This window comes from Lotus japonicus, chromosome 1, assembly GCF_012489685.1.
Source record: "Lotus japonicus ecotype B-129 chromosome 1, LjGifu_v1.2".
NCBI classification, from domain to species: Eukaryota; Viridiplantae; Streptophyta; class Magnoliopsida; order Fabales; family Fabaceae; genus Lotus; species Lotus japonicus.
The window spans coordinates 6,903,431-6,925,795 of record NC_080041.1 but is presented as its reverse complement, the minus strand read 5'-3'; the positions used below and the strand labels follow the sequence as shown (position 1 = coordinate 6,925,795).

The 22,365-nt window shown below is 37.9% G+C and overlaps 1 protein-coding gene, 1 long non-coding RNA gene and 1 pseudogene across 2 annotated transcripts; 2 read left to right on the top strand and 1 right to left on the bottom strand.

The window, feature by feature from the left end:
- The first annotated feature begins 11,158 nt into the window (after window positions 1–11,158).
- On the top strand, window positions 11,159–13,107 carry LOC130733308 (uncharacterized; annotated as a pseudogene).
- Window positions 13,108–16,956: 3,849 nt separating this feature from the next.
- On the top strand, window positions 16,957–17,960 carry LOC130733306 (MLP-like protein 34). The gene is made up of 2 exons (XM_057585441.1): window positions 16,957–17,237; window positions 17,548–17,960. The coding sequence occupies exons 1-2, from the start codon at window positions 17,048–17,050 to the stop codon at window positions 17,826–17,828; spliced, it is 471 nt and encodes a 156-aa protein (XP_057441424.1). The 5' UTR covers window positions 16,957–17,047; the 3' UTR covers window positions 17,829–17,960.
- Window positions 17,961–19,586: 1,626 nt separating this feature from the next.
- On the bottom strand, window positions 19,587–21,534 carry LOC130733307 (uncharacterized). The gene is made up of 2 exons (XR_009017446.1): window positions 21,099–21,534; window positions 19,587–20,982 (listed from the first exon to the last, which is right to left on the bottom strand). It is a non-coding gene; the product is annotated as an uncharacterized LOC130733307 (long non-coding RNA).
- Between the last annotated feature and the right edge of the window lie 831 nt (window positions 21,535–22,365).

Genomic DNA, 22,365 nt, shown 5'->3' with positions numbered 1-22,365 from the left:
ATTTCTTCTTCGGCAGTGTTAAGTTTGGTTTCAAGAGTTCCCTTTGCAGCCCTCTCCTTGGCAAGATCCTCAGTCTCCCCCTGAAGCTGACGGCGGACGCCGGCCAAAGCATCTTCAGTTTGCTTCTTGGAAGTATCGGCGCGCTTGGCAGCGGAGTCCGACTCGGTTTTCAACTGAGCATAGGCCACCTTAGCATCCTCCAATTTTTGCTGGGCGCGGACCTTATCAGATTCAATATTCTTCAAATGAGGAAGGAGACCGGCGGCACAGCTGGCAGCGGAGAGCGCTTGGTTCACTGCGAGAGTCACAGCGGCTCGAATTTGAGTGTTGAAATTCCTTTCTATAAAGTTCAGGCCATTAAATTTGGGATCAAAGACGCTATGAAGAGCGCTGGTATCGCTCCCAGGTACCGCGTCCCGAGATGATTGAGGGGGAGGGCTGGCGGCAGCTATCAGGTTGGCATGCGCTAGGAGTGTGAGTCGGGGCCGGGGGAATGTTGTTGGAAGACCGCTTGTCTTTTGAAGCCTTGGATAAAGCATCATTCAATGTTGTTTGCTTGGGGTCACTCTTGGAGGAACTGCCATGTTTTTGGCGTTTGAGGTCACGCTCATCAACCAAGGGTGACTTATTCTTCCTGTCACCCTTCAAATCTTTCTTTTCATTCTTCCTTTGCCCCTTAGCAGCATCGACCTGACTGGCGATTAAGGCTTGCATGCTGTCAGCACTAACGCCGCCTTTGGTCTTGCCCATTTCAGCTGCAAACAGTAAAAAAAAAGGCATAAGTTAACAACGGGCGATCGAGGAAAGCTCATTACAAGGCATGCACAATGAATCCAGACTTACAAAAAAATTGCGGAAGTTTCTCATCTTTGGCGGCCTGAAGAAGGTCGGAACAAGAAATTTGAGGGAGGGTAAGGATGTAAAAGGCGACTTGCTTTTCCTCCCTGGTCAGAGCCTTAAGTACGACGGTGATATCCCACCGAGGGTTCATGGTCCAGTGTAGAGGAAATAAGGGGCGGTCCTTTTGGTCAAGTATGAGGTTTGGAATGTCGGGCGAATGAACGATCTTAAAAAACTTTTTTTGCCAATGTTTGAAGTTACTCTTCAAGGGTTTGAAAATGGCCATGTTAGGGCGGGCCGATAAAGGAACAAAAGACACATAAGAAGGTTTGACGATGCTAGTCTTTTAGAAAAATAAAAATAAAGGGTAAGTGGGGACAACGTTTAGCTGCTCACACAACAACTCAAAGCAACGAATGAAGCCCTAGGCGTTCGGTAGAAGCTGGCAGGGGGCGACATTTAGGAAAGTAAGTACATCACAGATGAAGCTGGAAAAAGGAAGCTTCATGAAAAGCTCGGTGAAAATATATCCATGAAGATAGAACCAGGCGGGCTTTCCGTTGGCTCCAAAAGGTTTAAGAGTTACGACTTCACTGTCATCGCAAGGGGCGACGTTCAGGGATAGGTCGTCATTATTCACCCGGGTGAAACCCCGAGCGTTAAGGCGGTTGTTGTTCAATGCTTGAACATTGTTCCAAACGGAACGGTAGAGGCACTTGTCATCAATACACTTATCACTAGTGCGCAAACTTTCAGAAGTTGAGGGGGTTATCGGTGGAAAGGTGAGAGGTTATAGAGGTCGTTCTTTCTTGGGCGGGGTCCGAGGAAGAGGGCGAGTTGTGGGACTCAGAATCAGAGTCAACCGTAATAACCTTTTGGTTAACAGTGATTTTGTCATCGTCAGAAACAAGAGAAAGAGAAGAACAAGATAGGTCTTTGGCAGACATTTTGGGGAAGCTTCAGGAAAAGGAGATGAACGGAAAAACAACAAGAAAAGTAAAGAGAAAAGATAGGAACTGACCGAAGATAGGTGAAGTAATGGGAATGCAGCGAGCAATGGTGGTCGGAACGCTGAAAGGTCACCGGAGTAGCAAACGACCGTTGAGAGCAGAGAACTTCAACAAAGACAAGGGTTGAAAGTAAAGAACAGTAAAAGAGAATGAAAAATGAAGATTTGGGGTTTTTATAGGGAAGTCAAATAAGGAGAGAGAAGGAAAGTGGAAAAGACGTGACCTTTTTTGAACGTTTTCACAAATTGAGGCAATCCCTCGAATCCCGCGTGAAAAGACTGCGGCAGTTGAATGCTAATGATGGCAATTTCTCGGTAACGGTGCAACGTTAGAAGAAACGGCACGAGTCGAATGGTTCGGGCGACCTGGCGTGAATTTCATAAGACAAGTAGACTCCAAAAGAGGTGGTCTTTTGTCTTGTTGGCTTGTGGGCTAGGTCAAATAAGGCGGGCCTACTGCGTAAAGGGCGGCAAGAGCATTTCTACTTTGACTAAGACATTTCAGTTCCAGAAAAAATGGAGCTTCATGTCTTGTGGGCTTATGGGCCGGGCGGGTCATCATATGATCACTGACCCACCCGGTAAGGCCAATACCAAGGTGATTAGGACGTAGACCCCAGCTTGAGGATGTGGGCTCGAGTTGTTTTGTCTTGTTATATTGTACACATGCATTTGTCTTATTCAACATAGGGATTTGGGCCCGATATGAAATGCTCAAATCCATGAACATTCTAGATAAGGATCATTCCTACTATAAAAAGGGTGTCATCACCTTGTACTAGGGATCTTTTGAACCATTTATGAGATTATTTCCTTATTTACGTATTGCTTACTTCTTTTTAGCTCTGCTAGGGTTTATCAAGGGTACTTTATTACTATTGCTATACTTTAGACATGAACAACATCATTTCTCCTCGCCGCCTCATCAAATCTATCTTTCAACGCCTTGATAACTAATCAAACCACACAAAAAGTGAAAACATGACATAAATTGGCGAAAAACAAATGACAAAGAAGATTCTAGAGCTAGTGAAGCTTACTTGGAATAGCCAAGGCATTCACGGGTGGGTTACACATAGTGATAACAGCTCATGCATAGGCTTGGGACTTGGGAGCAATCCACTCCTGCAATGGCAATCAATTGATTTCAAAAAATTTGGGGTTTTCAACAAAATCAAAACTTTCGCAAGCTTGAACAAAACCGTGTTCCTGGGCCGCTTACAAAAAGGAAAATTGGGACTCACGGAGAACATTGAAGGCGAAGCACGACCCAGAGGTTGGAACAGATTGGGGAAGAAAGGTGGTAGCAGAATGACGAAAACCGCTGTTGGCTTGGCTTTAATGGAGTTATCTTCATCTGCACCCTAGGCGGCTCCATCTCTGAGAAGAAATCCATGCCTACATCGAGTTCCAGAAGGTGCGTAACAAACTCAATCTCTCCATTAAAGCTCAAAAGAAGTAGTTTTCTGAAATCTGGTTTGGCGAGCCGTGCAATTGATATATGGTGAGCCGTGCAATAGTTTTCTTGATATATGGTGAGCCGTGCAATTGAAAAAAGAGGAGGAGGAAGAGCATTAGGTTTAGCTGTTAAGGAGAAATAAGGTAAGGAGAAATCAGGGCACATGTGGCAAGTAGGGCCAAAGAGGAAGAGCTTAGGTTTGACACGTGTAAAATATCAAGTGAGAATTAATCTCAGAGCGACACGTCATTAACTTAGCCTGTGGGAGCGACACGTCATCAAATCAGCCTTAGAGAAGTTCTTCTTTTCTAATATATATTGATATATATTAATGTTTATGAGGTTCACATCCATTAAAAGTTTCCCTTCCTTCTCTTGAAGGAGAGAAGGAAATCATCCATAACTCCATCATTAATTTACATAAATTAAAAACTCAAGTCATTTTTTTCTTTCCAGTCCAACTTTTCTAGGGTTAATGAGAGAATACAATGAAAGACATGATACACAATTTTCCCTCTAGCATCATAATGAACAATAAAAACAAAAAATACTATGAATCCCGTTGGAAGGAATTCACCATCAGACATGTAGACATCCCGCCAGCAATTGAAATCGAACAAATGGGGAGTATGCATAAATCTCATCACAACTTTTCACTTATTTATCTTCTACTTTTATTTTATCTGAATGAGGGATGAAATCGGAATGTTGATGAAACATTATCCTATATTATTTGTCAGCTATATTATAATTTTGACAGTAAAATCTTACAATGCCCAATTCTTTAATATTTAAATTTTTTTCCCATAACTGATAATTTACATTTTAAAATAAATTAAAAAATATATATTTGCTAAACAATATAGACACAAAAAACATTAATTTTCGATATAAAGCTGGGATGTCTTTCGGTTCACATAAAGCAAAGAAACAACTCATCAACGACTGATATTATATCTAAGGGATAATAGTTAAATTAATTAGTGTATGAGCTTGTAAGCGAGTTTAACTTTAGTCCCTTTGAAAAAAAATAATGTTTAGTGACACTCAAAAACCACCGATAATTATAAAAATGACCGCCACTTAACATCATTTTTCTCAGAGTGACTAAAATCAAACTTAATTGCTTACAAACTTAGGAAAAAAAAAACGATATACATCCAATTTCTATTGAATAAATTTTAATTTAGACAAAACTGAAAAAATACATAAAATAAAAAAGAAATTTCAACAACAAACCAAGTGCAGCGTTAGGTGTTTCTTTCTCTCTCCAAATGATAGCTCGAGTGAAAAGAGCTAGGAAATATCTGGGTTGGGTGTGAGAGGTCCAGAGATCAATCCCGAGGTAAAAAAAGTGCAGCCTTAGAAAATTTTGAAAAATAGAATGCAACATATATCCAAACTATAAAGCTCTTTAATTCCGTGTCATTTTTGAAAGCAAAATCCTTATAAAATTAACCAGTTGAGCAACTTAGACTACCCACAATGGTGTTGAAAGTGGGTAGTTTAATGTTGAAAGTGGGTTTTAATGGTGTTGAAAGTTGGAAGGAGGAGAGAGGTGTTGAAAATTTTCAACTGTGTTGAAACCTGCCCGCGGTGACACGTGGCACGGCCTGGTTGGTTGATGCCAGGCGCGTGCCACACACGCGCAGACAGGGCGCGTTACGGGCAGGCCGTGGCAGCAGGCGGGACCGTGGTGGGACGCGTGGCACGCGTCGGTTGGGCACTGACAGGCGCGTGCGTGCCACGCGTCAGAGGAGAGAGAGGACGGTCTGAGGGTGACGCGTGTCACGCGTTGATTGGTCCGGACGATTTTTTTTTCCTAATCTTTCCAACTCAATTATTTCATTCAAAAAAAATTTAAAAAAATATAAAAAAATTACCAAAATTCATGATTTTTTTTCTCTATAAATAGAGACTTGGTTCGTTTGATTTGGACACAGAAAAAAAAACCAAGTTTTCCATCATCTTATTCATCTTATTATCTTTCTACTATCCCCTTTGCTTTGAAATGGATCCCAACAAGTATCATTTCAACACCCAGAATTCTTCTAACCAAATTCCCAACAATTATCAACATCCAAATCAGTTTATTTAATTTAATTTTTATCGTAAATTTTAATTTTATGAAATCATAAAAAGAAAAATATAAAATTAAATCAAAATATGAAATAAAAGTGGTGGGGTAGGGGGTAGGGTGTTGAATGAAAAACCATTGGAGTGGGTAAAAGTTGAATGAAGTGTTGAACTGGAGAGAGAAGGTGATGTGGAGTGTTGGGAAGAGAAAAAGTGGAGTGTTGAGGGTGTTGAATGTTGAAACCATTGTGGGTAGTCTTAAAGGTACTTCTTCATTTGTTCCTATATATCTAGACCATTTATCTCTTTTATTTAGTTAAGTCTTCAATTTTTCTTCACCATTATATTAAGTTGAAAGTAATCCGGTAAAACATGAATATTGCTCAATTGAAATTATAAAGGTTTATAAATTAAATAGATGAAAATAAAAAAAAAACAAATTAAATATGTTTTTAGTCCTGGTAAAATAAGGGTGAGTTAGATTTGATTCTTCTAAAATAATTTCATAGCTTTTAGTCTCAAATATTATTAAAAGGGATGGAGGTTTGAGTGGCTCGTTATGATCCTTGAATCTCTTCGCTGCATCTCAGTCCCCGATGGAGTTCCCATTCATTTGGTTTTGGGCTACGAGGTTTAGTGTTTGGTGGGCTTTAATTGATTCGTTATCAGATTATGATCTAAACGCTTTTTCTAGGTATTCTGGTTTTTAGGCACTTTACCTTTCATGGCTGGGATTTTATCCATTCTCCACGGCAGGTTGTATCTTTTTAGAGCTTTGGCTTTGGTCAGACTTTTGGTTGGCTAAGTATCTATACCCATGTTGTTGATCAGAGGTGTTGTTTCTCAACATTTATATATATATATATATATATATATATATATATATATTTCTCCTTTAAAAAATATTAATAAAAGAGTGAAATTAGAGCAACTCCAACGGGAGTTGCTTAGCATGGTTGCTTAAATTAAGGAACGTTTCTTATTTTTCTGCTCCATTGGAGCTTGCTGAGGTGGCGTTGCTTATAGCTCAAAGCTAAGCAACGTTGCTTAAATAAGCAACTCTCCTTAGCTTGCTGCAGGTAGTAAAAAATAGTTTTTTCTCTTTCCATTCAGCAACAGAAAATCGTTAAAAGGGGAGGGAAGAACCGATCAATGGAAGCAGAAGCAACAAACAGAGATAAAATACACAGATCAATGAACTAGCAGAGAGATTTTTTTTAATTAGCAGAGATGAACACAAATTAAACAACTAAAATACACATTTTTGAAACAAATAAAAAAAATTACACAAAAATGGCTGGAGTCTTGCATTCGCTCTGAACCTTTGAGCCTTTGAGCCTCTGATCTCCGATCTGGAACCTTGCATGTCCTCTGAACCTTGCATGTCCTCCGATCTCCGATCTATAACGCCGAGAGAACGCGATGGGCTTCGATTGAGAGTGAAAGAGACCGAGAGAGCAGCATGGGCTTCGACTGAGAGTGAGAGAGAACGAGAGGGTTTCAGCAACATGGCCACATGGGTGATCTGGGCTTCGATTGAGTGAGAGGGAGCAAGAAAGAAAGCGGGTTTTGAGGATTTCAGAGAGGCGGAGGCTTCGAGAGAGTGGGTGGAGACGGCGGTTGTGAGTGGCTTCGAGAGAGTGAGAGAGAGGAAAAGGGTTTTGGAGAGGCGGAGGCTTCGAGAGAGTGGGTGGAGACGGCGGTTGTGGTCTGAGACGGGGCGGTTGTGAGTGACTTCGAGAGAGTGAGAGAGAGGAAGAGGGTTTCAGAGAAAGGGTTTCAGAGGGTGGAGTGGAGGATTCGAGAGAGTTTGAGGGTTTGAATTAGTGTGTGAATCAGAAGGAAGCTTCGAGAACCGTAAAAAGACAATCTGCTGTCGTTTTAGCCTTTTGGGTGAGATAGAGGTGCTGTCGTTTTGGGCAATAATGTGACCGTTGGGCCCATTATCAGGAAAAAAAAATCATTCTTGTACCATGATTTTTTAATTAAATGTCATTTCTTTTTTAATTAATTCATTCTTAATTAAATGTCAATATATCTTGGTATAAATAAGATATTTGTACTAGTTTTTTTTACTTGCATTTTTTCACTTTCACACAATTTCATTCTTCCTACATACTCTATGGATCCTTCTTTTCAAGCTTACTTTGAGTACTTGAAAAATCAATCTTCTACTACTCTTGAAAATTCTTCAAATCCACAAACCTCAATGTATCAACTACCTTCAAACCAAGTCTCACAACAACCACCTTCAAACCAAGTCTCACAACAACCACCTTCATACAAAGTCTCACAACAACCACCTTCATACCAAGTCTCACAACAACCACCTCCAAACCAAGTCTCACAACAACCACCAATCTTTTACCAAAATCAACCACATTATGCCGGTAACAATTCTCCAAATCCACAATATGTAGTGTATCAATAACAACCATTCATTTACCAACCACATGCTGGAGATGGTTCCCAAAATCCAACTCATTTTGTGCATCCATCACCACCACCACCAAACTCCTATAGACCTCAAATTAGTAGCAGTAGTGAAAAAGTACCTGAAACACAATTTGAAGGTATGCCCGATGAGCTTGATGAGACTACTTCCCCTGCTAAAGGAGATGACCAGAAAACCAAAAAACAACGCTTGAAATGGTGCGAAAACGACGATATAATTCTTCCCCAGACATGGCTCAACATTTCAAAGGATTCGGTAATAGGAACTGATCAATAGGCTGAAGCTTTTTGGCGGAGGGTTGAACATCAATACAACAAGTACCGCAAAGTAGGTTCTCCTGAGAGGAAATGGTCTCAACTGAAGTCTCGCTATCATACATTGAGTAAAGCGGTCTCAATTTTTGTTGGTTGCTACAAGAAAGTTACCAACCCTCCGAAGAGCGGCTACTCTGAGAGAGATAACATGGCTGATGCATGTTCAATGAATAATGCAATGGAAAAGACTAAAATATTCAATTTTGAGCATGCATGGCGGGTGTTGAAAGATGAACCCAAGTGAAAAGGAGAAGCAATGCCAATCTATTCTCAGCAGTCTCAACATTCTACTGATGGGGTGCACACATCAATCGATGGTTCAGGACATGAGGCAGTACAAATATATTCCCGCCCACCGGGGCAGAAAGATATGAAGGCAAAGGCAAAGGCTAAGGCAAAGGCAAAGGCTACAACGACTTCCATCAATGAAGAAAGGATGGTAGATGCAGAATCTCTTGTCAAGAGAAGAGAGGAAAGGATGGCAAGACTTGAGCGTTTAAAGAAGAATGACCAGCTGAAGATGTTAAATGATATCCTTCTCCAAGACACATCTAACATGAATGAGGAACAATTAGCAGATTTTAAGAATATATGTGTGTACACTAGGCGCCAATTAGAGGACTTGTTTAAGGAATAATTGTTACTGTAATGTAATGTTTCTAATTCTTATTGTATTTTAATTAGCCAATATTGTGACTTTTTTACTTTGGTAGTGTAAATTTAGAATTTATTTACCAATCTGGTGCAATTTTAAAAATATTTACAGAATTAGTGTAAATCGCCACTACCGGTGGCGATATCTTTTTTTTTTTCTCACCCTCCCAAGAAATCGCCAGTAGGTGTGGCGATATTTGGGTTTTTTTTGGTATCGTCATTATGATTGGCGTTAGCAATATATATGTATTTTTTTATTTTTTTTTAACAAAACGCCATTAGCAGTGGCGACAATTTTTTTTTATAAATAATAACGCCAACAGGATTGGCGATTTCTTTTTTTGTTTTTTCTTAAAAATTAAAAATAGTATCCACGTTTGATTATAATGGCATGCATTTTGTTTTTTTTACATGCATACATTTAATTTGTTTTACGGGACTATTTGTTTTTATTTTTATTTTTAAAAGTAACTGGGTACTAAACCTCTATATATAGTGTTTTTGAAATGTTATATATAGTGTTATTATTTAATGTATTACTATTTAACTTAAAATTAACTATATATTTTAGTGTTTAAAAAAACTATATTTGATAAATTCTAAAATAAATCAAACTGAACAAAAAATTAAAACGTGAATGACAAATACTAGGAATTTCAAAATACCATTATAACCAAAATCAAAAAGTAATGTTTTAATAAAACTTGTTAAAAAAAAAGAAAAAAAAGATCTCGCCAGTGCTAATGGCGTTTTGTTAAAAAAAAATCGAAATCGCCACTTATAATGGCGACACTAATAAAAAATACATATATATAATGTTAACTACAATGCTAATGACGATACAAAAAAAAAAACAAATATCGTGTGGCGATTTCTTGTGAGAGTGAGAAAAAAAATAGATATCGTCACAGGTAGTGGCGATTTACACTAGTGTCGTAAATATTTTAAAAGTTACACCAAATTGGTAAATAAATTATAAATTTACACTATAACGGTAAAAAAGTCCAATATTGTAGTGTTAATGCTTTTTATTGTATTTTAATTATAATTGGAGTTACAATTACCCTGGGTTTTAATTACAAAAAGTTAATTGCTGGCACCGGTTATTGTTACTCTTTTTATTGTATTTTAGCCAAGGAGTTACAATTGGTTCTAATATTTAATGAGCATGCATGCATGTAATTGCTGGCACCAGTTATTTGAGTTCACCCTGCGTTACAATAAGCCATGTATTGTTAAAAGCCAATTTTTATTATGTTTCTTATTATTGTTTTTAAAATGTATTCAGCTAACTTGCACGAGTAGGAACCAATGTTGATAGGAATGGAGTTATTGATTTTCATTAAATAGCATTTGTTGGCCAACAAGAAAAATAAAAGTAGTTGGTAGTTATTGATTTTCATTAAAGAGTATTTGTTGGCCAACAAGAAAAATAAATGTAATTGGTTGGAGCACTTGTTTCTCATCTGCCTAGTTTTTTTTTTATAGGCAATAAAAAATATATTAAAATGAAGTACAAGGGGTACTTCTACCCAATACAAGTAGGAAAAGGAAAAGAGAAAATAATAGAGTAACAATTGACATAACATCATCTGATAACCATCTACTCTTAGCCAAGCCCACCACCCACCACCTCCCTGAAGACGGATTAAGGAGATCATGCCTAATTAAAACCTTACCAGGAAAAACCTCATTGGGAAAACCTGGTGAAGGAAAAAGAGTACATGATATCAATAATCAAAGGGTAATCTCCAAGGAGGACTATGCAAAATTACAAAAATTGAATTAATACAATTCCACTATCCCACCCAATGCCTACAGAGTACTAGTGCACATCCCAGAGACCAGAAGCATTATTTCATTAGTGTAAGCACAACACAGCTAACAGTCTTTGTGATCCTCCAAGCTAAGGGACTCCAAGTCAATAAAGCATGCTACCATCCTTGCTATCATATAGGCCCCTCAAAGAAGACAAGCAAACATGAATATTACAACACTTAACAATTGAAGATAGTCTTGTTGTACAACAAAAGTATCCTTCACCACCCTGATATATCAGAACAAGTTATAAGTCTCCCAGACATGCTAATGGTTCATTAACCCACTCCCAAAGTGAATGTAGAAAATCTTTATTTCTTGCTCTCAGCTAGTACCACGCCTTTGTTCTTGCCAGCTCAAAAATTTCCTCACCTGAAGCACTCTCTTCCTTAAATAATTTTGCATTTCTAGCAATCCAAATGTGCCAAACAATTGCAAGCCAGATTGAAAGGAGACCTCGTTTATACTTTACGTTTCCAGACATGCAGTCATAGAATTGAATTAAATGATCACTAGGAGCATCAGAATATACAAAATATACCCCCAACCACTTTGATACTAAAGACCAAATCCCCCACGCAAATTCGCAATGAAAAATCAGATGAGAAGTGTTTTCTTCTGCAGAACCACACCAAAGGCAGAGAATATCACTGGATATTATATTCCTGCGAGCCAAATTTACCTTTGCTACCACATTATTTGTTCATGAAATATCATTTCCTCATCACGTGAAAACCAGCCTTTATGCGGAGGGAAATAAATGAGTGTGTGGGGAAGTAGGAAAACAAGTCAAAAGCTAAGAAATAGGCTTTAAATTTACATGTCTTTGGCAACATCACATTTAATGTGAAGCAAGAAAGGTAGCAGGAATGGCACCATCATCATAATGTCTAAGCAGATTCACTTTCTTCTCCGGTTTCCCCTTTTCAAAGACTTCACATGCCCATAACATCACATTATAAAGTCCATATATCATCCATAAACACTTTTGCATCCTTCTTCAACCCGACAACATTTTCTCTCAATTATACACATTCATGTTTCTCTCTTAAAAGCCTTCATTAGAACCAATCCCTTTACACATATATTTTCTCACCCTATTGATGGATCCGAACGATATACTCGACTTTGATGCCTTTTATGAAGAAATGGTAGAGGATTATATGAATGACACCAGTACAGAAGATTACTTGAGGATGGTGCAAGAGAGCCAACAACAATCTGATGACACCGTTAGGCGAAGAAGAAAGGTGATAGAGCGATCTCGTGAAGAAGGTCACAATCGATTGTTCAACGACTACTTTTCTGAAACCCCTGTATTCACAGAAACTCAATTCCGACGAAGGTTTCAAATGCGAAGGGAATTGTTTCTAAGAATTGTAGAAGCACTTGGCAATCATGACAATTATTTTCAAATGAGGGTTGATGCCATTGTAAAAAAGGTCTTTCACCATTACAAAAGTGCACCGTCGCTATTCGTATGTTGGCATACGGATCACCTGCTGACAATCTGGATGAGTATGTAAGAATTGGTGAAAGTACTGCAATTGAGTGCTTAGAGAGATTTGTAACGGGTGTGAATGAAATATTTGGTGCCCAATACTTGAGGAGACCGAACAAAGAGGACACTACACGCCTACTACAAATGGGGGAGTCTCGTGGATTTCCAGGTATGTTGGGTTCCATTGACTGTATGCATTGGGAATGGAAAAATTGTCCAATATTCTCGAGGTGATCATGACAAACCCACAATCATGCTTGAAGCAGTGACATCACAAGACTTGTGGATTTGGCATGCTTTTTTTGGCATTGCATGTTCTAACAATGATATCAATGTGCTAAACCAATCTGATGTGTTTACCAATGTGTTGAATGGCACAACTCCTGAAGTGCACTACGAGGTGAACAGAACACAATATCATATGGGTTACTATCTAGCGGATGGTATCTATCCCGAGTGGGCTACATTTGTCAAGACAATCCCAATGTCACAAGGAGAAAAAAGACAATTGTTTACCAAAGCACAAGAAGGAGCAAGAAAGGATGTTGAGCGCGCATTTGGAGTACTCCAATCTCGATTTGCAATTATTCGTGGCCCATCACGCTTCTGGCATGTGAATACCATGAAACAAATAATGTATGCATGCATTATTTTGCATAACATGATTGTTGAAGATGAACGTGATGGGTATAATGGTAATTTTGTTTACGACCAAGTAGACAATGCCATCATAATCGCTGAAGTATTTAACGGTCATATCCCTTCATTTGCAACATTCTTAGAAAGAAGAGGTCATATGAGTCAAAGAGAAATCCATCGCCCACTTCAAGCAGACTTGGTGGAGCATATTTGGAAGCTCTCCGAAAGTAGGAATAATGAAATTTAATCTTTGAGAGAGTTTTCATTATTATTTATTTTGCAATGAATTGTATCTTATTTCGAATTTAATTATATAATATAATGTAATGCATTTTATTTGAATTTTGTTTTAAATACCATGTCCAATTTTAAATATATTTATATTGTTATAAATATTAATTAATATTTAAATTTAAGTCATGCTTAGTTTGAAATAAAAAATATAAGCATATGAGGTACAGTGGGGTCCAACTAAAAGTAAAATAAGGAACCGTGCACTGGAGTGAATTCTGCATGGGTTGCTTATGAGTTGCTTAAATCCTATGTGGCAGTCTGGATCCACCAGAATAGCATTTAAGCAACCCAACAAGCAACCATGCATTGGAGATGCTCTTAGTCTTTGGTTCATTTATTGCGGTTTAAACCGCCATCAAAACTAAGAATAAATCATTTGTAGCAGTTAAAATGCGTCGCTAATATAAAAAATTGTCACTAATATAAAATACCGTCACAAAAACTTCACCTAATCTAATAGTGTTGAGACCTTTTTTTATATATATCAGAAAGATAAATTATACCCTTTAGTAATTGATCCCTAAGCCTTCCCCTATTAAATTTCCTTTTGAAAAAATAATTTAAATCACCCATATTTTATAGACAAAACAAAAACACGTTTACATCCTGCTTATATTAATTAATCCACACAAATTAGAACCTACCCACACTCAAACGACAATTAAGATTACAAAAGATCATCCACACACTCACCAACCCCACCACCTGATGCACAAAAGTTCATTCAATGAGTAATCCATGCACACAAAAATCAAAACCAATTTACCAAGTCATAAGCCCACACATAATCCTATATCTCCTATCCTATCTTATACTATATATTATTTCCGAAATTAAAAAGTGGCAACTCCGACAAGTGTCACCCTCTCATTCTATGCATTCCTTCATAAGTTTTCCTCTCATACTATAATTAGTAGGTAGATGATGTCATATTTATAGTATTTAATTTTTTTAGTAATTTAAATGTTAAATAATTTCATATTTTTGAAAATAATTAATGTATTAATATTGAATTTAATAATTATTAATAAAATTAGAATAATTAACAAAAGTCAATTGTGAATTTTTACGAAAATAACTAATGTATTAATTTGACATTTAACGGTTTTTAATATTCCCTCTGTTCCAAAACTATTGTTTTGTTTGAAACTCGTTTAGAAACTATTGTTGTTTTAGCTTTGTGTTTTATTCCAAAATTATTGTTGTTTTATAAATTCAAAGCATTTTATCCAATTTACTTTCATTTATGTCCTCATTTAATATTGTATCTCCCGATTACCACCTCATATTTTCACCTATCACAATTCTCATAAATTAGTTTACCAATAATTAACATTCTATCTCTTTAATATATCACAACATTAAATCAGTGTGTTTCGGTTAAATTATAACATCAATTAATGAACTCTTAAACTATATGCATAACATTAAACAACAATAGTTTTGGAACAGAGGGAGAAACATTAGAATAATTAATAAAAGTCAATTGTGACTTTTCTACCATTAAGATGTATGCTGACAAAATCTTTTTTTAATGATTATGATTATTTTTTATATTACAAAATATTTTTTTTTGAATGTAATATTTTACGTTCAAAATGATATCAAATGTGTCATTAAAAAATGATATCAAACAGTTTTAAAGGATTGATTTGAAAATTAACTCAAAAAAGTTGTATTTTATGTTTTTGTATATACGTCTAAAAAATTAAAATGGTTTTGGTATATTCATTAAAAGCATAACAAATTAGAAAAAACAGCTTTTCATTCGAACTCGTACAACTAATGTAAAGTTTTTGGCACGCGTTATGAGAGAAACGCGTTTCTCATCTTCTGCTAGGGTTACTGCACTCTCTAGTTCCAGTGCACCGCCACCCTTCTCTGAAGTCGCGGCCGGTCGGAAAAAATACATTGACGGCGGAGACGAGGACGAAGATGAAGCATAGGTGGAGGAAGAAGATGAACCCTGCAGGAATAGGATGCCTCCCTTGGAGTGTTCTACACTATTTGTTGATGTGATTTCTAAAATGGTTGGCTATACCCAAATTAGAGTCTTGTTTGCTCGAATTGGAAGGGTAGGGAAGGTGTTCGTTCAGAGGCAACAAAAGATTGGTCGAAGATTTCGCTTTGGATTCATGCGGTTTTTGGCAAGGGCTCATGTCGAGGCAGTGTTGCTGAAGCTCACTGGGGTCAAGGTAGGTAGAGTCCATCTTTCAGTGACGCCGACGAGATTTCCCCTGGTGAAAGGTTCATGTCCTCGAAATTCAGGTTTGGATGGTATAGCCTCTAGCCAGAGAGAGGCTTTCTCTGGTTCGATGAAGCAAGGTTCTCAGGAAGATCAGTTCTCGTGGAGGGATATTGTGGCGGGCAAGCCCAGGGGTTGCAATGCTCGCGTCCTGGCGCCGTCGACAGAAGATTTCTTAGTTGCAGACTTGAGGAGTTTCAGCATGGTGGATAGGAGGGTTCCAGATATGTTTGTTTCCTGAAATTGATTTTTTCGGGCATTTTCCAGAGGGGGGGTACGTCTGGGTCTGAGCTCATTAGGTTGCAAGATGATGATTTGTTTCCTGAGTTGTTGCATGGGAGCTGCTGGTCTGAGAAATCTGTTGTTCTTCATTGTGTTGAGTTGGAATCGGTTGGAGAGAAGGTCCTCTGTACGCCCCAGGATCGAGTTGTACCTCTCTCTCTATATAGTCTTGCGAGCTTGTTTTGAGGCCTTCCGAGGACCATACTTTCCCTTTAAAGCTTTGGTTTCCTCAGGAGCTGCTGGGCTTAGTGTGTGTTTGGTTTCAAATCTGGACAGGCCAAACGTGGATCAAGAAATTCAAAAGCAACTATTTCTTGCTTCTGAAACGTGGATCGGGGTCAAACGTGGATCCTGGATGAGTTTTCCAAACACACACTTACTCTTATCTGTTTCTGCCTCTGCTTCGAGCTTGGTGACCGCCCCCTTGAGGGGCAGAGTGTGGGAGATTGCTAGGTCGTTGGTTTTTGGGACTTGTCCGAGGTTGCGTGTTCTGTTTTGAATGGTGGTTGTAAACTTTCTTCTTATTGATTAGTCGAGTTTCGCTTGGATCCTCCCCTTGATGTTGGTGAATAAGGGGTTGTAATTCACAAACATGCAGGAAAGGAACATGGTGCTGATGATGGTGGGATGGTTTTGTTCCTATTCTTGTTTTTTGACTTTGGGTTTTGTTGTGCATAGCTCTCCTGGAAGCGCCTTTGGGGGTTTTGTCCTCAAGGTCTTTTTTGTGGATAATAATACAATTCTTTACTTAAAAAAAAAACAAATTAGAAAAAACATGGAAATTAGAATGTAACTAGGATTAGAAAGAAAAAAAACTTAAATAGGTGATATATGTATTTAAAAAAGAAAAATGAGAGAGAAAATATGAAAAAGTCTTATGTATGTCGTCAAAGTACTCTTATTTCATCCGTGCATGGTGCGAGATCAATACTAGTTTATAGTACTTTGGAAATTATGGATGAACACTATCTAGAGGACACCGAATAGCTAATTTTGGTTCCTGCATTCACCAATCTCTTACATTAAAATCAAGATCTATCCAATCATATTTTTCACTAAAATCATATGTTTACTATATCTTACAATTTAGGGAATTGCCGACTGCAGACAATCCAAATTTCTCATCAACAGCTGCACTTTAATTTCTAACGGTTTTTGACAACCACACATTGTAGAGAGGAAAAGTAAATTATGCAATTTATGTCAGTAAAAAACTGATAGATGTTTCCAATGTCTTTCAGAAATGGTATACACCCATTACAAACCCATATTATTTCTCAATCCTCTATTCTCTTCATTTCTATTTTTTTTTTCAGCGCCTATATACCCCCTTAAAAAGGGTGTCCATCCATCATTTTCTATATAAGGCTGCATACCCTTCCTCATCTCTCATCATCACAACTTGTTTGTTCCATTAACATCCTCCTTCTTTATATTACTTAGCTTGTTTTTTCTCCAGTCATGGTACTTGCTGGTAAGCTCAGTACTGAAATTGGGATCAAATCCCCATCTGTCAAATTCTTCAACCTCTTCGCAACGCAGCTTCACGATGTTCAAAACCACTGCGAGAGAGTGGTTCAAACCAAGCTTCATGAAGGTGACTGGCATGGCGTAGGCGTTGGTTCTGTTAAACACTGGACTAATGTTATAGGTACGTAATCAAGTTTTAGAATTAACATATATAAATATGAACTAATCTTAATAAATTGCGAGTATCCCATCTATTTGGTGGTTTATGTGTATGAATTTCTTCTTTAAGTTTGTTTGGATACGTACCAAAATTATTTATTGAAGCTTATCTGCTAAAAAAATATTAAATTAAATAAGCTCAAATAACTATTCTTTGGTCTAATCCAATAACAGGTTCTATGTTTATTTTTATTTTCTATTTCTATAATAAATTAAATCTCATTTTTTGCTTTGATTTGATCTTAATTAATTATATTGTGAAACATCATCAGATGGCAAGGCCATAACATTGGAGGAGCGTATTGAAGCCATTGATGAAGAGAAGAAAACAATCAAACACAGCATCTATGGTGGAGATATCAGTCCTCACTATAAGACTTTTACGCTCATCCTTCAAGTGATTGATAAGAATGATGGCGGTGATGCTGTTGATGTTGTTAAATGGACTATTGAATATGAGAAGCTCGATGAGGATATTGAACCTCCTCATGGCTGGATGGAATTCCTGAATAAAGGCACTAGAGACATTGATGCTAATCTTCTGAAGGCATAAAGAGTTACATGGAGATCTTCTGATGTAATTTGGTCTCCATATATATAGTCCATGTTCGTTTCCTTTGTTTGTATGGAATAAAGATGCATATGCATATCTCAGTGATGTATGGAAGAAAAATGTGTTGAATTATGTTTAGAGGTTCTTGATAATGTTATTAAATAAATGTGCAGTCTAGTCTAATCACATCAAGTAAATATAAGATAAAATTAGTTTAGTTTTAGATGATCCAGGAATATTTCAACACATGTCAAAATATTACAAGACTATCTAAATTAGAATGATTTTACTTCATATTTACTTAGAGTGATTATAAACCCATAAATAAATGGATATTTCTATGTGTTTTTTTTCTGAATTGTTTTAAGTTGATTAGCCAAATCTTCATTCAGTGAAATGGAGGCATTTCTAGAAGTTTAAGAAATTCAATATCAAGTTGCCAATTTATGCACGAAAATAAATTATTAATAAAATGATTTTTTTTTCTAACAACAAAATTTATTAATAAGAGAGGAAAGATTGAAAAACAATCACTCTCAATAGATGTACCTCTACAATCAAAGATGTATCTCCAAAAATATTATTATTTCAATTCGGAATTTTTAATTACCTCGGCGGGATGAATGTTAAAAATTGAATAATTAAACGAGTTTGAGTAGTGTCACGACATTCTATTTTTTTCAAAGAATAAGTTTGTGGAGTGTGGACTGGGCGAGACCTCTCAGTCTCTCACCATAAGAGAGGACCCGCCCCTCGGCGTCCAAGGGTGAAGAAAACCACTAAGCTAAGGGCGACTAAAAGTGAAGAGCAGTAATCAGCACCTGAAGGGCAGAAAACAACCGCCATATATAAGGTGAGTAAATGGATGTAAGGCCGTTAGGTCGAGAATAATGAGACCCAACTAGCCCAATTAGCCAATTCTATAGGGTTTCTATGTACCTCATATAAAAGGGAGCACTTTTTTTATAGGCATAAACGTTAGTTGTTAGTAATTTAGTACAAATTATCCCTCATCACGATTCGAACCTAACCCTTCACCTACAATAATTGCCCTTAGCTCAACCATGTGAGCTACCCATCCCACCCAATATAAAAGGGAGCACTTGTACCTTGAAAAAAATTAAGTGGTTGTCTAGATGACCAATGTGAGTTACTAGCCCACAACTCAATGAATCAATAATTTTTTTTATAAATAAAATACATAAATTCTATTTACTTATCTTCAATGTGATTGAACAATTGGTTATTTAACTCAAGTTTTCTCATGAGTCATTTAGACAACCCCAAAAATTAAAGGATCTTTTGCCATTTATTACTGAAACGACTAGGTCATTACCACACTCTTTTTTTTTTAGTACATCGGAAAGATAAATTGCACCCGCCAGGAATCGAACCCTGGACCTCCCCTACCCAACCCATATGTCACCCAACTCCTACCACTTGAGCTATCCTACGGGGACATTACCACACTCTAGTTTCACTAGAATTTTGAGACCTATTGTCGTTATTATTTTTTATTTAGGAACATATCCTACAACCCGATTAACGGTCCATAAACACCCCTGACCCACTAAAAAACACAAAAAAAGGTATAGGTGAATTAAAGCACAACCCTTTTTACAAGTGAAAAGGAAGAGGCACACAATTCTCTCTGTTCTCTTTGAGAATTGCCACATAGTTACCTTACCCCCTCTCCCCACAAACCTTTTTTTTTAACAAAAGAGATATATAAATACAGATAAATTTGGAGAACCAAGCAACAAAAAACAAGGGAAGTAAGAATAGCTTTAAAAACTGCTAGCCAACAGACAAAATAAATCACCCCCACATAGCAAAGCCTACTAAATACAACCCAAACCATCCAAAAAAACCCATAAACAAACCGAAAGAGCCCATCCAATCCAATCAGCGATGACCATCCCGACGAGACCTAATGTTTTGAGAAATGCCTTGAAGGGCGACCTCGTCAGAACAATCGTAGGACAAACCCATACGTTTTCCTAAAATCAAAGCCGCCCTTGCCCTTGTCATAACACCTAGAGGACCCTTGGAAGTTGGAGGTTCAAAAAGCACCAACTGACCCGAAAGATGCGACCTAAGACCTGAAGAAGAGTTAGCCTCAGGCTCCACCTCACTAACCTAAAGCACTGCCTTCCTAGGTCGACCATAGGAACGAGGTGACAACGAGGAACAAGGCCCACTAGAAGCCTTTTTAGGACGACCTCGCTGCTTAGGCAGCCTAATAGCTTCGCCGGGGTCGTCGCAAAGCCCCTATATATCCACGTCACATCCCAGACCAATATCATGACTCTCGCCAACATCCAAAGCCCGCTCTGAGTCACGAACCAGAGCTGTGCAGCAGTCCACCTCGTCACCCTCTTCCAAATCTGCACAGAGATGCATAACAGGGCCTTCAAGCTTGAACCTGTCGTGCCACACCTTAGGAAATATAGCTACATCCTGAAATTTCCTAGCCTCAGCCCCAACACTGCAATCCTCAAGAGATCGATCAAAAAAATACAATCTCAAGGAAAAGGAGAGCCTCGGGAGTCCTCAGCCCCTCCTCAAACCTGTCAACACAAAATCATCCGCCGGCAGCAGCATAGTAGCACGATAATCAGAAGACTTGCCTGTCACAACATCCCGCCAAGAGAAGGAGGAATGCAGAGACCCTATTCTCTGAGTTCCATTCTCCAAGAAGCCCACCTCTTCCCTATTCTTGCTGTGGACCACATGACCAGAGCAAGGGTTTCGAGAAGCCGACCCACGCACCCGAGGGAATTTCGCCACCGTCACCGAAAGATGGAACCCTTCTACCTTGACCCCGTTTAGTCTGAGCAGTGCCGCCTCCGTGTGAGCCCGAGTCAAGAATCGCACGAACCCAAACCGGAATCGTCGTCCAATCTTACGCTGCCGCTGAATGAAAACCTTCCCTACCCTTCCAATTTGCGCGAACAAGGCCCTGATTTGAGCGTACCCCACCCTTTTAGAGATCCCGTCGATGAACAACGTAGAGCTCTTCACGGGCACTTCTTCCTCCTCAGCGTCATCTTCATCCGCACCTCAGTCTTCTTCAGTCTCAGTTTTCCGGCCGCCACTCACGGCGCCTTGGGTTGCATCTGGCGGCGCAAGAGAGACATGGATTTGAGAAACCCTAGCAGAAGAGGGGAAAAACTTTACCATACCAAAATAATCAAATTAATCTACACAGTACAAAACTCACCACACTAGCAAGACAATCGTACATTAAATTGCACTACACAACTTTACCTCATTAGATCCAAGGAAAATATCTTTGAAGGGAACCGAATTTATATAGGGGCACGACACATAATCTATTTTTGCTATTCTTCTATCTCTCATTTTTCATTTACCTTTTTGCAACGGCAATCTTTTTTTTTAATCCTCCTATTGAACATCTTTCCCATAAAAAAAAAAAACAAAACATGAAGATAGTACTTTTTAATTTCCTCCTTCTACCAATCTTTTTGATCATTAACGATATATTTTCCTCTCCCACTTCTATAGCGGTTTTTTTTTTATATCACAAAGAGGAAAGTTAAAAAAAAAATCACAAAACACATTTTGTGGCGATTTGAAATTGCCATAAAACATGGTGGAGCGGCCTAGCAGGTTAATTATGCTGTTTAGCAGTAGTACAATTAACATCAATGATGAGCAAAATGAGAAAATGAAAAGCCACCAATATCACCATTAAAGCATGTGTGGAGTACAAATGAACAATCATCCAAGTGATCTGCTCCTATCAATGGCAATGGGATAGGAAAGAAAATTCTGCCTAAATGAAAGAATAAAAGGTGCCAGGCTCTATGAAGTATAGTAAAATTTAAAGCCTTCCCACCACCGTCTGAGGCAGAAATAAAACATGGGAAGCAAAGTCACCACCATTAATGCGTAAATCCACCATATTGATTGCTCACCTAATACCGGATCAGAGTACTGTCATCCAAGCACTTGATATATAGGAATGCTATCTAAATTAATTGAATTGGGATCCACTTATCTCAATTTGTTTCATGTATTCTCGTGTAAAAGTTTTTGTATTTATCTCTAGCACCGACTTCAGTCATTAGAAGTCATCATGCTTTTTTTTTTTGGTCAATAAAGTCATCATACTTTGAGAGGCTCAAAACCATGGTGCTGGATTTCTTCAAAGTAATTGAAATATACACCCTCCTGGCCGTCACTATTATAAGTAAAATACAAGTTTTTAAATTTATTCAATAAATATGTATTTAGTCTATAATAATGACTAAATACATCATTTATTAAATGAATTTAAAATGTTTTTTTTGTTGCTTATAATAGTGACCCGAGGGTGTAACTAATTGTTCACAAATTTGCAATGTTTCGCTTTGTTTGGAGGGGTGACTGTCTAATTCAGAAAGCAATAAGAAAGCTATCTCAAACCATTTCAAAAAGCCGGTAACAAATAAATCAAAGAATTGAACCATGATCTAAGAATACAAACAGTTGTTGTTCTTCCTAGGATAGCAGATTCGAGGAGGCAAATCAA

What these genes read in the sequence shown, in the direction of transcription:
- LOC130733306 (XM_057585441.1), top strand. Translation starts at nt 17,048, where the DNA reads ATGGTACTTGCTGGTAAGCTCAGTACTGAAATTGGGATCAAATCCCCA. An exon ending in ACACTGGACTAATGTTATAG is followed by an intron (nt 17,238 to 17,547) that starts GTACGTAATCAA and finishes AAACATCATCAG; the next exon opens with ATGGCAAGGCCATAACATTG.